The sequence below is a fragment of the Amblyraja radiata genome, chromosome 9 (assembly GCF_010909765.2).
Source record: "Amblyraja radiata isolate CabotCenter1 chromosome 9, sAmbRad1.1.pri, whole genome shotgun sequence".
NCBI lineage: Eukaryota > Metazoa > Chordata > Chondrichthyes > Rajiformes > Rajidae > Amblyraja > Amblyraja radiata.
Window position 1 is genome coordinate 37,309,102 of NC_045964.1, and position 17,671 is coordinate 37,326,772.

At 41.7% G+C, this 17,671-nt stretch overlaps 1 protein-coding gene across 2 annotated transcripts in view; it reads left to right on the forward strand.

Moving 5' to 3' along the window:
• The window catches only part of slc25a21 (solute carrier family 25 member 21), a 357,875-nt gene that overhangs the window by 326,768 nt on the left and 13,436 nt on the right, over positions 1-17,671 (forward strand). For both annotated transcript variants that reach the window (XM_033027135.1, XM_033027136.1), the window contains exons 6-7: positions 9,173-9,232; positions 13,348-13,455. In XM_033027135.1, coding sequence (XP_032883026.1) covers positions 9,173-9,232; positions 13,348-13,455 — 168 coding nt within the window. The remainder of the gene's footprint in view (positions 1-9,172; positions 9,233-13,347; positions 13,456-17,671) is intronic.

The following is a 17,671-nucleotide window of genomic DNA, read 5'->3' on the forward strand; positions in this document are numbered from 1 at the left end:
TAAATTACCAGCATAGAAATCCAAATGTCTGGAATAACAATCCAGAGACCCAAATTGAAATCCCACATATGACAATAATAAACTTAAACTCAAGGATGCTGGGCCGGAAGGTTAAGGGATCAAGGCATGTTGGCAAATTAGATCCAAAAGTCTTATAAAGTCCTATAAGTCCTATAAACCTGCATCATGAAAGACTGGGACCTTAGCGGCATTCATGTACAGAGGGCCTTGGGGAGCAAGTCCATAGATCCCTGAAAGTGGCCACACAGGTGAATAGCACAGTGAAAAAAATATGTAGTATGCATACCTTCATCAGCCAAAGCAACAAATATAAGTTGGGCAGTCATGTTGCAGTTGTACAAAACATTGGTTAGACATATTGTGTACAGGTCTGGTTGCCACACTACAGGAAGAATGTGGCAATGATAGAGACAGTGCCAAAGAGTGCTATTTAAAATCATTGACTCTGTTCTAAATGCCCCGCAGCCTGTCTGTCTGGAAGCATCGTCTGAAATGTGCAATGACTGCCTGCACTTTTTATTAATAAGGTTGTTTCCATAAGGGCTCTCATTTCAGCTCCTGCCTCTGACCCCTCTGTTTCGGTCACATGCCTGGTGGTATTGGATAAGTTTGTGCCTGTGACATTGTCGTGTTTAGAGGATGTGGTTAGCCATATTAAGCCATCGGGTTCCCCTTGTGATGCTGTCCCTCCTCATCTTTTTAAAGAGGTTTTCCCCAGTATAGGGCAGTTGGTTCTTGCCATTATATACAGCAGCTTGTGTTCTGGGGTTGTCCCCGTAAGTTTTAAACATGCAGTAGTGCAACCACTACTTAAGAAACCTGGCCTGGATCAAACTGTTCTGGCCAATTTTAGACCGATCTCCAAGTTGCCTTTTATCTCTAAAATCCTGGAGAAAGTTGTTTATGCTCAGCTAAAACTCTTCTTGGACGAGCATAATATTCGGGAGGTTTTCCAGTCTGGGTTTAAAACTATGCATAGCACAGAGTCAGCATTGCTAAGGGTTTATAATGACATCCTCCTAGCAAATGATTCTGGTAATTATGTGGTTCTTGTCCTGCTGGACCTATCTGCCGCCTTTGATACAGTGGACCATGGTATCTTAATATCTCGGTTACAGCACCTAGTGGGCATCTGTGGCAGTGCCCTGGGATGGTTCAGGTCCTATCTGGCAGACAGAACCATGTGTGTAAGCCTTGCTGGTTTTGAATCCTCCTCCGCTCCTCTGTCATATGGGGTTCCACAGGGCTCAATTTTAGGGCTCCTGCTTTTCTCACTATACTTACTTCCTCTGGGTTCCATTCTTAGAAAGCATGGCATCTCTTTTCATTGTTATGCTGATGATAGCCAACTATATATGCCGCTGAGGAAGGAAGACGCCTTTTCTGTCAAATCACTTCTGTCATGTCTTGAGGACATTAAGTCCTGGATGGCCCTAAACTTTCTAGGATTTAATGAAAAGAAGACAGAGGTGATATTGTTTGGCCCCAATGGCTGCCGTGAACCTCCCCTTGTTGACTTGGGTCCACTGGCACGGTACGTGAAGCCAACAGTTTTAAACCTAGGTTTTAGGATGGACAGTGATTTTAAATTAGATCATAAAAATAGGTGCGGTGGTTAAGTCCAGCTTCTTTCACCTAAGGAAGCTGGCAAAGGTGAAGCCCATTCTCGAGCGGCAGCATTTTGAAACAGTAATCCATGCCTTTATTACATCTAGGCTGGATTACTGTAACGCACTCTATTTTGGAGTTGCACGATCTTCACTGGCTCGTCTCCAGTTGGTTCAAAATGCTGCTGCTCGCCTTTTAACTGGAACTCGAAAGAGGGATCACATAACGCCAATTCTGGCCTCCCTCCACTGGCTCCCGGTTATTTCGAGTTCATTTTAAAATTATTTTATTTGTTTTTAAATCTCTAAATGGGCTCGCCCCGCCTTACCTCTCTGAACTGCTCCACCCATACGCTCCTGCCCGGTGCCTCAGGTCAGCTGATCAGCTGCTCCTGGAGGTACCGAGGTCCAAGCGGAAGCTCAGAGGGGAGAGTGCCTGTTGCTGCTCCGGCACTCTGGAACGCTCTGCCGTTGCACATCAGACAGGCCCCCTCACTGTCCATCTTCAAAACCAGTATTAAAACACATTTATATTCCTTGGCTTTTGACACTGCTTGAGACTTTGCTCCTGTTTTTAGTGCTTTTAATGTTTTTAATTTTATTGTTTTTACTCTTTTGTTTAATGTTTTTATTGTTATGTAATAATTTCTTGTCCATGATTAGTCATGTACAGCACTTTGTTGCAACTGTGGTTGTTTTTAAAGTGCTCTATAAATAAAGTTATTATTATTATTATTATTATTCACCAAGTTGTGGCCTAGAACGGTGGACTGCAGGTATAAGAAGATATTAGATAGGCCGGGCTTATTCTCATTGGAAAGTAGGAGGCTGGAAGCTGACCTTATCGAGGTTTATAGAATAATGAGGGGCAGAGATAGAATAGGTAGTCATACTCTATATTCCTAGGGCACGGGACTGTGCAACTAGAAGGCACAGTTTTATGGTGACAGGAAAGATAGTTTTTCACAGAGAGGATGTTGGAGGCACATACCACTATAACATCAAAAAAACATTTTTATTGGTATTTGAATAGATGGATATAAGGCGAATGCAGGCAACAGGGACCAGCATAAATAGGCATCTTTGACAGCATGGACAAGATGGGGTGAAAGAGCTCATTCCTATGTATTTCTGATAATTCTTTGATACTGTGCTGGTGAGGAATACTTTACTAGGCTGTGAGTGAGTTTGCCACTTTTGAATTTAGTACCTGGGTTGAGGTGGTCCATCCAGTTCTAGTTCTCCATTTGAACGCTGTGCTTATGGTATAACGGAGGAGTTTGCTAGGCCATTTCAGTTAACCACATGGGATAGTCTGGAATCAGATATAGGCCAGAACATTTAAGAAAGGCAGATTTCCCCTCTTGAAGGACATTGTTGAGCCAGAGTGATTTTTATGACAATCTAAGGGTTTTTGCCGTCATCGTTACTATGACTATGACAAGTTTGAAATCATTTAACTGAATTTAGATCCTGAAGCAGTCATGTGTACAATAATAAATTGCAGTGAAAAGCTTTGTTTTGTAATCAAATCAGATAATACTATACATAGATACAATCAAGCTAACTTAAGTACAATAGATAGAGTCAAATGAAAGAGGCAGAGTGAAGAATATAGTTTTCAGTATCTGTGGCACCAGCTTCAGAGACAAAGTCCAGTGTCCGCAAAGAAGTAGAGGAAATCAGCCTGTACCTTAGCTGATGGAAGGACCATTCAGAAGCCTGATAACGAGGGGAAGTAGCTACTTCTTACTCTGGTGGTGAACACTTTCAAACTTCTGTATCTTCTACGCAATGTGAGCCGGGAGAAGAAGGAGTGACCAGGATGGGAAAGGTCTTTGATTATGTTGGCTGTTTTCCTGAGGCAGGGTGAAGTGTAAATGGAGTCAATGGTGGGGAGTCTGGTTTGTGCAATGGACTGGGCTACATCTGCAACTCTGCAATTTCCTGCAATCTTCTCACAAATCAAGCTGTGATGCGACCCAACAGTATGGTTTCTATGGTGCATTTGTGGAAGTTTTTAAGAGTAATTGAAGACATTCTGAATGTCCACAGTCTCGTGAGGAAGTAGAGGCATTGGTGTGCTTTCTTGGCTGTTGCTTCAATGTGACCGGTCCACAACAGATCATTGATAATTCTGACGCTAAGGAACTTGATGCTCTCGACCAATTTGGTTCGGCATTACTGATGATGACTGGGCATCTCCGCCACCACACATCTTTGTAGGGCTCCAGTGTTAAGAATTATTTTTAAGGAGGTCTTGTCACCTATCCTCACTGATTGGGATCTGTGAATCAGAAAGTTGAGGATCCTGTGACAGAGAAGGCTGCTAACTCCTCGGTCCGAAAGGTTTGGTGATGAGTTTGGATTGAATTATGGTTGAAGACAGAGTTATTATCAATAAATAAGAGTTTAACATAAGTGTTGTAATTGTCTAGGTGTTTCAGAGAAGAGTTTATGGCCAGGAAGATGGCTTCTGCAGTGGACCTGTTGCAGTTAGGCAAACTGCAGTGGATTGTTGTTGGACGAATTACAGATAATGATGAGTCAGAGTCCAGGAGGGAGATTGATTGTCTGATTGAATGTTACCAGACAAACAACCTTGCTCTCAATATCAGTTAAACCAAGAAACTTATTGTTAGCTATAAGGGGAAAGCTAAGGATCCATAAACCTGTCTTCATCCATGGTTCGGTAGTGAAGAGAGTCAGCAACTTTAAGTTTCCTTGGCGAGCATACCTCTGAAGATCTGTCCTGGACCTTGCACACGGATGCAATCATAACGAAATCCCATCAATGCATCTACTTCCTTAGAAGATTGAGGAGATTAGGTGTGTCAACAAATATTCTCTTGAACTTCTACAAGTGTACGGTGGAGATCATATTCACTGGCTGGAAATGGTTTGGCTACTTTGAACACCCGTGAATGATTGCAAGAAATGGTGAACATTGCATGGTCCATCGTGGATACTGACCTCCCTGCCATTGAAGGGATCTATAGGAGGTGCAGTCTTAAAAACACAGCCAGCATTGTTAAGGACCCACACCACCCCGGCCACACACTTACCTCACTCCTGCCATCAGGAAGAAACTGGAGGCGTCAGAAAAATATAACATCCAAGTTCAGGAAGAGCTTCTTCCCAACGACCATCAGGCTATTGAACACTACAACTAAGCTCCGAAGTACAAACTGCCTTTGTTGCACTAAGGACTTTGGGCTTTGTTTGTTTTTTTTGCACTATATTGGGTTTCCTATTCACTGAACATTTTTATATTTGCTTATTATATTATCTATTGAGTGCTATGTTTATAAACCTATTGTGCTGCTGCAAGTAAGAATTTCATTGTTCTGTATCGGTACATATGACAATAAAACACACTTGACTCTTGACTGTTGATCAAGACTGTCTGTGAGGCTAAAAGTAATGTGCTCCTTCACCATCTCTTGAAACACTTTGTGATGATGGATATCAGACCATTAGATGGGACCTTAACAACTAAAATCCATGTAAAGCACATCCACTGCTCCGGTTTCATCAATTTTCTTAGTTACCTCCTCAAAAACTCATAACAGATTTGAGAGACACGATCTCTCCTTCTCAAAATTACACTAACTCCTAATCAGTTCTTCTTTATCCAGGTATTCCTCTGAATCTTCGCAACCACTATCCAACCACTGATGTAAGGCACACAGGGCTGTAGTTACCCAGCTTATCCCCACTACCGTTTTTGAACAAGAGGACAACCTTAGCCATCTTCCAGTCTTCTCGTACCTAATCTGTGGCTCACAAAGATGAAAATTATCATCATCACATGCCCAGCAATCCCCTCCCAATGATTCAATGATTCAATAATACTTTATTGTCATATGTACCTAGGTACAGTGAAATGATTTATTTTGCATACAACCCGATAAAATCGTACAGCACACCTCACCTCGGCAGCACAGAAGAGTCGCCATGATTCTGTACTGCCTTTGCCTTATAAAAAATCTTCACATTCTATGAAAAACCTATTGAATGCATTTCAAAAATGCCTCCCATTTAACGTCCATGTATTAACGCAAGCCCAGTCCACAATGGAAATGTTCAAATCTCTTACTCCTTACAACCTTATTGCTTCTACACCTTTCTGTGATCTGCCTACATATCTGCTCTTTTAATTCCCACTGACTATTATGATTCTGAGTATAACCTCATCAAAGTAATCACCCCTTCTAAATTCAACCTATATAGCCTCATTGGCTGATCCATGCAGGGTAACCTTCCTGAGTACTAGCCTGAGTATAATTCCTGAGTACTATCCTAATGATCTCCCTGATCAACAATGCAACACCTCCTCCTCTTTTGCAACCTTTCTGTCCTGCTTGAAACTTCTACACCTTGGAATATAGAGCTGCCAATTATGCCCTTCCCTCTTTCATGTTTCTGTGGTTGCAACAATAACATAATCCCATGTGCAGCTCATCTGTCTTGGCTGTGTGGCTTCCTGTGTTAAAGTAAAAGCAGGGAATGGAGGGATAAGGATCAGGCGCAGCCAGAGGAGATTAGTTCAACTTGGCGTCATGTTCAGCATGGAAATTGTGGACTGAAGGGCCTGTTCCTGTGCTGTACTGTTCTATGTTATATGTACTTGCCTGTCCTATTTTTATTCATATGAATCAGCCTCTCCTCTTGCTGCACTGTCATTCCAGGTCTTACCTGTCTCTGTAGTTTAAAGTCTCCTGCATAGCACCAGCAAACCTACCTGCCACTCCTTCTGGCAAACAGCTGGAGGTTGCTATCTAAATTTTGAGAACTGTTCTGCCGCAGAGTCAAGCAACAGCCTAACACAGTTGTATTCTCTGAATCATACCTTACACACAATGTGCCATACACCTCCATCACAATTCTTCGATATGTCCTGTTCAACCAGCAGGACAGACCCAGCATAGGTGGCAGGACACTGGTGTATAGATGGGCAAGAGTTGTCCTGGAAGTACTCAACATTGACTTTTGATCCTGTGAAGTCTCATGGCATCACATCAAACATGGGCAAGTTAGCCTCCTTATTTCCACCACCTTTGCTCCCTCGGTTGACAAATCAGTGCCCCTCCACGTTGAACAACACGTGGAGGAAGCACTGAAAGTAGTTAGGGACCATAATATACTCTAGTGTTCAGGATTAATTTGGTAGTACAAGTTAGCCGACTCCAAAAGGACATGGATTCCAGAACCAGTCTGTGGCCAACTTCAGCAATAATCCTACTTGAGCTGGTGCTCACCAACCTGGCAGATGCATCTGCCTAGGTTAGCAATGGTAGAAGTGGCCATGAGACAATCCTTTTGGAGAAAAAATGCAGTCTTCACACCGAGGATATCTGATATATATACAGTATTTAGCAGCACATTTATGCTGAATGCTTTGGACGCAGAACAGATCTTCCAGCTCGGAACTGGGATCCTTGAAATGCTTTGAAAACAATAGTCATAGTCTGCGTGACTTGATCCATTGTGTAATTCCTGGTTATCTTTCCTACGCACATGATGAAGTGCATTTGAGACTTAACATGATTGCTATAAAATGGACTCATGGTATAAACCCTGCCATTAGTCCCGTCCCTAACAACTTATTGGCTGACTGTCCAGTATAGTACTGTACTAAATCTACTGGACTCCCATGCTGCAGGCAAATCTTTTCCATAATAGGTACATTTGGTTGGTTGTAGGTAATGTAGTACATTAGCACCTTTTTGATTTCCTTCTCAGGAGAATCCAAAGAGCTTTTCAGCCCATTAAGTTATTTTGAAGTGTATTCACTGTTGAAATACTATCAGTATGACCAAATTTAATAGATTCCATTCTGTAATCTGTGGCTTTTATACTACAGAAATGTTTTGTTGTTCACAAAGTCTAATGGAATGAGTGATGTTGATCATATCATATCACAGCAGCCTGTCCCTTCATCAACCTATGAAATATTCTGCTACCTTAGGCTAGTTGCCTTTTTAATAATTAATGATTGACATGTTGAAAAAGCAGCTGAATCAATAACCTATTGAGAGTTCTTCTTCTTTCGTGTGGTGTGCACAGCCTAAAGCTGTTGGACAACTTGTTCAATTTGATCTTCCGTTTGTGCATGTCGAGTTGATTGCATTAGTCAAAACAGGGCGGACCACGTGAAGGTTGCAATCTTCCACCCCCTATTGAGAGTTGAAGAAGGGTCACGACCCGAAACGTTGCCTATTTCCTTCACTCCATAGATGCTGCCTCACCCGCTGAGTATCTCCAGCATTTTTGTCTACCTATTGAGAAGAGGATGTCACATAGTTGCTTGGAAAAAGCAATACTGGTGTAGAAAGGGTGGAGTGGGAGGAATGACTGGGTTTAAGGGCCAAATGCTTTTTTTGTTGCTGACTGGAGTTCATGAACAAGCATCTCTGCACATTCAGTGTGTAAGGGTAGAACATTTGGAGCTAATTATTTCATGTTAACTGGAAAAAGTGGCTTTGTGCTGGGTTGTCTGAATATTGCTGTTTGGTCAAGGATGTAACAGAATTACTTATGTTGAACTGAAAAACAACTGTACAGGTAGGGTGGCAGGGGGAGGAATTGTTGGTGTTTAGGGTTGAAAGCCTGCATCGGGACATGATGTATTTGGTCGGAATGCAAGATTTTGCCCTAAAACGTTGACAATTCCTCCCACGCAGATGCTGCTCAACTCACCGAGTTCCCCCAGCAGATTGTTTTTTTGCTGAGGATTCCAGCAACTGCAATCCCTTGTATCTCCATTATATTGAAATGTTTCTTTTAAAAATACATTAGTTGAAAAATGTGGCTCAGTTACATTTTGTATAATAGAAAATTCACATTGTATACTGATGCCTCAGCAATTGCTTTTGTTTAGATCATTACTAGCACGCTCTCCCCGTCTACTTCCTTTCATTCCTGCTCAGTGATTAATTTAGCTACTGGTATTTATTTTTGTATAACCAGAGGAGCGACACGTTGGCGCAACTAGTAGAACTGCTGCTTCACACCGCCAGGTACCTGGGTTCGATCCTGACCTCGGGTGCTGTCTGTGTGGACTTTGTACATTCTCCCGGTGACTGTGTGGGTTTCCTTCGGGTGCTCTAGTTTCCTCCCACATTCCAAAGATGTACAGATATGTAGGTCCATTGGCCTCTGTAATTTGCCCCTTCTGCGTAGGGAATGGATGAGAAAATGGGTAACATAGAACTAGTGTGAACGGATCATTGATGGTCAAAGTTGATTCGGTGTGTCGAAGGGCCTGTTTCCATGCTGTATCTCTCAATCAATAAATGAATGAATCAATCAATGAGTACGTTGATATCTGATTCGTGTTTTTGAAAATGTAACATGTATTATTAGGAGTCTTTCATAGAAGGTGTTTTATTCAGTGAACATTCATTTAATATGTTCATTTCTGCTTTTAACTGAAAATAAATCAAATAGCATAGGGGCATTTGTTGAAGAAGCTAACAGATTTGTTTATCTCATTTAAATGTCTTGAACTGATGATTACATCCTTCTGGTTTGGTTTCTAGTTTTTGACTTTTGAGCAATACAAGAAGATATTAAGCTATACTTCACTGCCTACTGGTGTGGTAAGTACAAATTACAACTCCTTTCATTGGCACTTCATACAGTCAAGGTGGTGATATACCCTTCTGTACTTGGCACTTTTCTATAAATGTTGATACAAATGTGAACAATTTAATGTTGCAGTGTTTAGCAATAAATGGTTCCTTCATGCAACACATGGCTTCACAATACTTTTTTGCTGATATTAGTTAATTGTCATTTACCATATAAAGACTTAAATAACATTTTAAAAAATGTCTTCAATTGAAGTTATATGTTATGATCAACCAAATCTCAATATACTATTAAGTTGTATAAAACCCTAATAAAAATGTTGTGTGTTAAGTTTAATTCACTGTAAGTTTGCTCGTCAGCTGTTACTCAGCGCAGGGATTAGTGCTTTTGTCTTCTTACATTCCTGCTTTTATCTTCCTGTTTACCTGTGGGTGTGTATTTAGGTTTGAGCAGAGTTAGGTAAGGATGAATTTAACAGGGAAAACTTCTCAGGAGCTAAACTGTGGCACAAAGCCAAGTGTTTAGTATTAAGATTGTTACTGACTGGCAGCTTGCCAGTCTGTAAGGAAGGTATTCCACTTTAAGAAAACTCAGGGCATGATTCATGAATATATGGAGGGATTAAAGGCATGTTGCTGCAGAAGTTTTTAAAATTTACATATAAAACATAAAATAAGTGGTTTCATATCAGAAATCTAGAACATCTTTTTTCATTTCTTTCAATATAACGTACCAGCGGATTTTTTTTAACTCCCTCTCCAGATATGTTCATATCAGGCAACGTTGTCAGACCTATATAATAAGAGAGATAAGTCAAACTAAGTTTATACTCTTTTTTTGTTTTCATTACTTGTGGTAAAGTAAAAGCCCTGTCCCACGGTACGAGTTCATTCCAGAGCTCTCTCGAGTTTGCCCTGATTCGAAATCGGAGATTTACGGTAATGGCCACTCGTCGGTACTCGGGGCTCTCGTGGACATTTTTCAACAAGTTGAAAAAACTTCACGAGTCTTCCTGTGCTTACCTGCCGTTAGCGAGTCTTCCCGAGTACCTGCCGTTAGCGTAACGAGCCGCTAAGAGACGTCCCCGAGCTCCGATGTACCCGCTACGTTCATTCTCCCTGCTTACCACGAGTTTGATTTTTTTTAAACTCGGGAGAGCTCTTGGAATGAACTCGTACCGTGGTACAGGGCTCTTAGGAATTAAAAGATTCCTATTCTGCAAAGCCAATAATTTGTACTTCCTGATATTGATCTAAATTTTGATAATCCAATTATTTTTTTTTAGTTTAGAGATACAGTGTGGAAACAGGCCCTTTGGCCCACCGAGTCCACACCTTCCCAGCGATTCCCACACATGAACACTACCCTATACACACTAGGGACAATTTACATTTATACCAAGCCAATTAACCTACAAACCTGTACGTCTTTGGATTGTGGGAGGAAACCCACGCAGGTCACGGGGAGAATGTACAAACTCCGTACAGACAGCACCCATAGTCGGGATCAAACCCGAGTCTCTGGCGCTGTAAGCACTATAAGGCAGCAACTATACTGCTGCCCCACCATGCTGTCATACAAGTCACAATTTGAGTCACAATTTTAGCATGTGGGTATGTATGAAAAGTAAATAATTTTTTTTCCAGTGCCACAACTAATTTGTAATCTTGTCAGTGGCTATCTAAGGTCGTGGCTGTGCTTGGAACATTGAACATCAAACGTAGAAGAGTGCAGCACAGGAACAGGCCTTTCGGCCAACAAGACCCGCACCAAACTTGAATCCAAGTCAATCTGATCTCCTCTGCCTGCATGTGATCCATATTCCTTCATTCCCTGCATATCAATTTACCTATCTCAGAGCTTAAATGCCACGATCATATCAGCTTCCACCATCATCCCTGGCAGTTGGAACCCAGGAACCCAGCACTCTCTGCATAAAAACATTTGCCCTGCACATCTCCATTAAACTGTTTCACTCCCACCTTAAAGCTATGCCCTCTGGTATTTGATATTTTCATCCTGGCAAAAAGGTTTCTGACTGTCTACCCTATCTGTGCCTCTCATGATTTTGTATACTTCTATCAGGTCTCCCGTCAGTTTCCGTGCTCCATAGAATTTGGCCAATTTCTCCTTACAGCTCATACCTTTGAATCCAGGCAGCATTCTGGTAAGCCTCTTATGCATCCTTTCCAAAGCCTCCACATCCTTCCTGTAATGACCGGACCAGAACTGCACACAATACTTCAAAAACGACATCATGACTGCCTGATTCATATACTCAATCCCTCCACCAATGAAGGCAAGCATGCCATATGCCTTCCTTGCCATTATATCTACTTGTTTTGCTATAATAATAATAATTTAAAAGAAGAATCAGAGACTTCTGTAGTAGTTGTGAGGTGCCGCTGCGGTTTACTGCTTAAGAGTACTTCTCCTATAGGTAGTGTGAGAGCATTAATGTAGATATAACAGCCAAATATGAAAGATGACACAGCATAAGGAAGTTGCCACTGTAGAACTATTCAAACTCTGGTCCAAATATATATATATTCCAGCTGGCTATCTGACATTGAGTGTTGTAATTGCATAGATGTTGCTGATAATAAGAATAATAAGCATTTCCACCACTTACTGCTTTGATTTCAGATTTAGGTTCTCAGTTACCACTGTACCTTGCCCGCACCACAAAGCTGAAGAAGGGTCCTGACCCAAAATATTGCCTATCCATGGCCTCCACAGATGTTGTCTAACCCACTGAGTTACTCCAGCACTTAGTGTTTTGTTAAAGAAGCTGCTATCGTTAGACTATCTGAATTGTGGTCCAAATGTTTAGGGCCCAGACTGTTAACTGATATAGGAGCTATTTTCACACAGCTGTCAGCTGTCTCGTGTGGAAGCAAATTGTCTATAGGGCTATTTTAATGAAGGACAGGGAGATTTTCCTTGATGATCTTGTCAATAATTATCCTGCATTCGGCTATTTGTTATTGCTATTTGTTCTATATCATTTTGGTCTTTGAAGGAGCTTGAGGCGGGAAAATCAGCTGCCATAGTTAACTGACATGTCGGAAGCATAGCGTCTACAACTGATTTTGCTTCTGCCTTTATCTGATTATTTCCAGACTTCCTTAGTGATCTGCGCCATTTACACTCATTATTTCCACAGCATTGAATTTTCCCAGAAAAGTTACACCTTTAGTATCCATATTCTTACCAGCATGCAAGTCATCTCGCAAATGTGAGGAAAAGAATCTGGGGCATTGGAAACTGCCAAAAATTGACCCATGATTTTCATCTCTACAGTGAAAATACTAACTGACTGTAATTATTGCATTACTATTCCTTTTGTTCATGTAATCATAATTCCTGATGTCCTTGTGAATGGGAATTACCTCCATAAACTTGGCAGGTGGCAGTTATATCCTCCTCCTACTTGTACCATTGCAGTGGCTCAGTGCAAACAAAATCCAGGCTCCCAATTCATGCTGGCACACTGGTGTTGACCAAGAGGTTTGTAGAACTTCCCAAACATAGAAAATAAAACAGTATAGGAACAGGTCCATTAGCTCACTATGTCTGTGCCATTGGCAACCAAGATGCCAATCTAACTAATCTCATCTACTTGCATCTTTTTCCCTCTGTTCCATCCCTGTTCATGTGTTTATTCAACTGCCACTTGACATTGCTGTTCAATCTGTTTCTATCACCCTTAGGGTCTCGACCCGAAACGTCACCTATTCCTGCGCTCCATAGATGCTGCCTCACCCGCTGAGTTTCTCCAGCATTTTTGTCTACCTTTGATTTTTCCAGCATCTGCAGTTCTTTCTAAAACAACTATCTTCCTGGTAGTATGTTCCCCATGCATCACTTTGTGAGGGTATTTTCTGTCCACCAAAGAGGATAGGCTCTTGAGTGTTGCAGTGCTGTTTCACTGTGACACTCAAGTATTAGCTTGGATTATGCAAATCAGCAACTGAAGTAGGGTTGGAAGTTATAACTATCAGAGTTGGAGGCAAGAGGACCACCACAGTGTAGTACTAACCCCAAGGAAGAGCAGTCTTCCTCATCTTTTTGATAATGTCAATTGTATTTCTTAACAATGTTTTTATTGACAATGTTTTAGATTTTTACAGTGGCTGGTCTTGGATCTGGACTCACTGAAGCAATTGTTGTCAACCCTTTTGAAGTAGTCAAGGTCAGCCTACAAGCTCAAAGGAATTCTTTTTCACAGGTAAGTTAAATGTGATATTTATTTTATAATATTTGATTCTTTTTCATTCTTAATGATGTTGCACCAGGTTTGTAGAAATCAACATTTGTAATATTATCAAGGCGGTGTTGTTTTGTTTTATTGAGAGGACTAATTATCTGTGTTTATCCACTCATGAGTTAAAAGTTGAGAAATATTCTTTGATGAATTATCAGAACAAAACCTAAAAATTAGGAGGGAAAGATAACAATTCAAAAATTACTGCTACAGAATTAAATTATAGCATGAATTATTTTATAATGCAGTATGAGTCAGATTGATTGTGCGGCTATTGCGCATCTGACATGTTTGTGCATGAAGTAAGGGGGACATCAGTCCATGTGCAACATCGAAAAATGCTTACCCCCTAAAAATTATTCATGTACATGCAAATATCAAATAGTGTACACCCTGCACAGACAATAAGCGAGTTCGGTATTCCGAAAAACGCAAGGAATCATGGGATTTGTCAAAGGTCACTCGCGATAAACATTCTCGGCAACTGTGCTGCTGCATGTATACAGACCTGTGTTTCATCCGTAGTCAGGATCGAACCTGGGTCCCCGGCGCTGCAAGTGCTGTTGAATTGCTACTGGACTGTCCCCGTCCCCTCCTGAGTGTCCCATCCCTATCTGGGGGAGGCAGAGGTGACCCTGGACTGACGGAATACCAGCCGGTTGCAGTGGCGGCCCAGGCTTACAGCCAGCGTGGAGAAGAAGCGCTAACTCCACTGCTCCGGGCTGGTGTCCCGTCAGTCCAGGGTTGTCGGTTAACCCGGCGGGACAGGCAGAGTTGAGCTGGAGTTAGCGCTTCTTCTCCACGCTGGCTGTAAGCCTGGGCCGCCACTGCAAAGGGCCAGTGTCCCGTCAGTCCAGGGTCACCGCAGACATCTTCGGGCACCTCTGGACAAGGATTGGACACTCTGGAGGGGACGGGACGGCCCAAAAGCAATTCAACAGCGCTTGCAGGACCGAAGACCCGGGTTCAATCTTGACTACGGATGAAACGCAGGTCTGTATTCATGCAGCAGCACAGCTGCCAAGAATGTTTATCACGAGTGACCTATGACCTGGGCATGCACAGTCGGAATACCGAACTCGCTTATTGGAACTACATAGCAGGAGATAAAAAGCCCTTCATCTACATTATTTATAGGGACCATTTATTACTGGCAGTTTTTTTTAGATAGAAAGTTGGGGCAGAAACATTTGGATTTAGCCACAGTGAACTTTGCAGCTACAATTTGATAGAAGTTTTGGGAATAACTTTTTTCTTGGTTTGACATGAAGATACCTTATCTGTGGTCCTGCTTTCTCTCAAGCACGATCATGAGAGGGAACAAAAATCCTCTCTTGTAAGAAGGAGATGGAGAGAACCTTGTACCAGAGGATCTGTTCCTGTGGCCTTTTCTGAGCACTGAGATTCTGAGTTGGCAGCATATGGCTCCAAGGTACACAAAATTGCTGGAGAAACTCAGCGGGTGCAGCAGCATCTATGGAGCGAAGGAAATAGGCGACGTTTCGGGCCGAAACCCTTCTTCAGACGCTGGAGAAGGGTCTGAAGAAGGGTTTCGGCCCGAAACGTCGCCTATTTCCTTCGCTCCATAGATGCTGCTGCACCCGCTGAGTTTCTCCAGCAATTTTGTGTACCTTCGATCTTCCAGCATCTGCAGTAACTTCTTGAACAGCATATGGCTCCAGTCAGGCCTCTGTTACACTGCCTGAGGAAATTGTGTCTGTCATCCAAAGATTCTTACACCCTGACACAGTAAAGGCAGTGGAAGCTGACGTCCATCCATGTTACAACTTACGATACATTATTATGTACGTCAGAAATCATAGTAGGCCTTGTTGTATTTTTCTCACTGTTACATAATGGAATCATCGCTGATTTGGTGTTTGGTCCAGTCCTGCCATCTTTAATGCCTTGATAAATCATCATGATCCTTTCAGTGAATGAAGTGGAAAATTCATCTTCTCGTACTCTTTCTTGGTTAGAGAGAATCTTACACACAAATCTTTCCTTTTCATGGATTCCCTGAAGTTTCAAGAAGTAATAGATTGCACCCATGAAGAAATCCAGCCTCCACATGTCAACCTAGTTTGGTTTGCTTTATTTATTGTCATATCTATGGGATGCAGTGAAATGCTTGTTCTGTATGCTATTCAGTCAAATTATACAATAGGTCCTCTTGTGGAATAGCACACAGAGAGTTTCTACATTCTGATACCTTCTTGTTAATCTTGATTGAGAAGTACATTTAAATCACCTGTCATATAAGGGCAAGCGATTTTGGGTGAGGGGTAAGTGATATTTTGAAAATTAGTGGTTATGAGTGTATCATTATCTCTATAATCTCCAGTCTTTTACTGCACACTGGCTGTGGCAGCTGAGCCCAATGAACAAGATCCTGTAATACAAATAACTCAGATTGTGGGCATGGCAAGGACCTCCGCATGTTCTACTGAAGGCATTAGTTAAATGGCACTTGCTCCTACAGATGTTGATATTACAATGTACAGACATGATATCCTGCCATTAGTTATAAAGTATAAAATGTGATTTATGTTTGAGAGTTGATTGAGTATTCATTGTGTAAACGTAGCATGGCAAATTGAGTGGAGATGGAATTAGTCCCAATTTTCTTGAATGTCATTCAGATTTATAAATGTTTTCCTAGTCTAGGTCCATATCCTTGGGATATGATTACAGACATTTAACTCCCTACCTTCCATTGAATCCTCATTATGATCCACAATGGTTTCCTAAGTTCCCTCGGGTTTAGGCCCTCTGTTCAGCTTTTCTGTCTCTTGGTCGTGGATGCCCAAATTTATATCATTGAAATAGGTCCCTGATCTTGGGACTGTGTTGCAACCTTCATGTCATTGCTCCCCAACCTATGCAGTTACTTCTCACCTCCCCTTTGAGGTCCAGACATCTAACGCAGATGTGAGACCCCTAATAACATTTATAGTTAATGTGCATTAATCAGGAAAATAGCATACTTGGCATCACCTCACCGCTTGAATCAAGTGCAAGCATAGAAATCAGGTGTGACATCAGGACAGACTACTGCTGGTTTCTCATTTGGCACCATTTTGAAACATTAACTATGTTTCTATTTCCATCAACATTACCTGATGCACTGAACGTTCAAACATTTTATGTTTGCTATCAAACTCTGTATTAGCTGGAGTCGCAAATGTTGAAATTGAGTTTTTCAGTGTCTCACTGCTGAAGCAGATGGGTTCTGTACTCTAAGATCTTACTACTGAACTCCAGCATGCTCCTTTCTGTTTATCACAGGGTTTACAGCAAGTTTCCCAACCTACGAGACACTTCATTGTGCATTTTACACAAATCAGGCAGCATCTGAGGAGAGAGAAAAAGGATTGACATGTTATCAAAAAGGTCATAATCTACTTTAAGAAGGATCTTAGGGTCAATGTGTATAGCTCCCTGAAAGTGGCAATGCAAGCAGAGTGGTAAAGAAAGTATATAGTGTACTTGCCTTAATTGGTCGGGGGCATTGAGTATAAGAGTCAGGAAGTCATATTGCAGCTTTATAGGACTTTGGTTAGGCCATGTTTGCCATATTGTTTGCAGTTCTGGTCACCCCATTACAGGAAGAATGTGGAGGTTTGGAGAGGTTGCAGAAGAGGTTTTTTTGAGTACTGTCTGGATTAAAGGGTATTAGCCATAAGGAGAGGTTGGAGAAACATGGATTGTTTGCTCTAGAGTGTCAGTAGCTGAGGGAAGACCTGATAGAGTATACACAACTATGAGAGACATAGCTATGGAAGACAGCCAGATCCTTTTTATCCATATGAAATGTCAAAAACTAGAGAGCATAGCTTTAAGGTGAGAGGAGGAAAGTTTAAAGGAGATGTGCAGGGCAAGTGTTCTACACAGTGAGTGATGGGTGCCTTCATATTTACTCTCTTGCTGTTCAACCACCATGTGCCAGGCTGGACTACCATTAATACCAGAAAGGCAAGTCACACTTAGATGGGGTTATGATGAGAAGTTGAAAGTGAGACCAATAACTTACACCATCTACAATTTTTAAATTGGAAGTAATTGAGGAAGAAGTGAGGAGGAAGCAAGAATGAGGATTTGGTATGAGTGAAATACCATGTTAAATGACCCCGACTGACTTCATGTCTTGATTGTCCCTATTTTGGTCAACATATTCTCC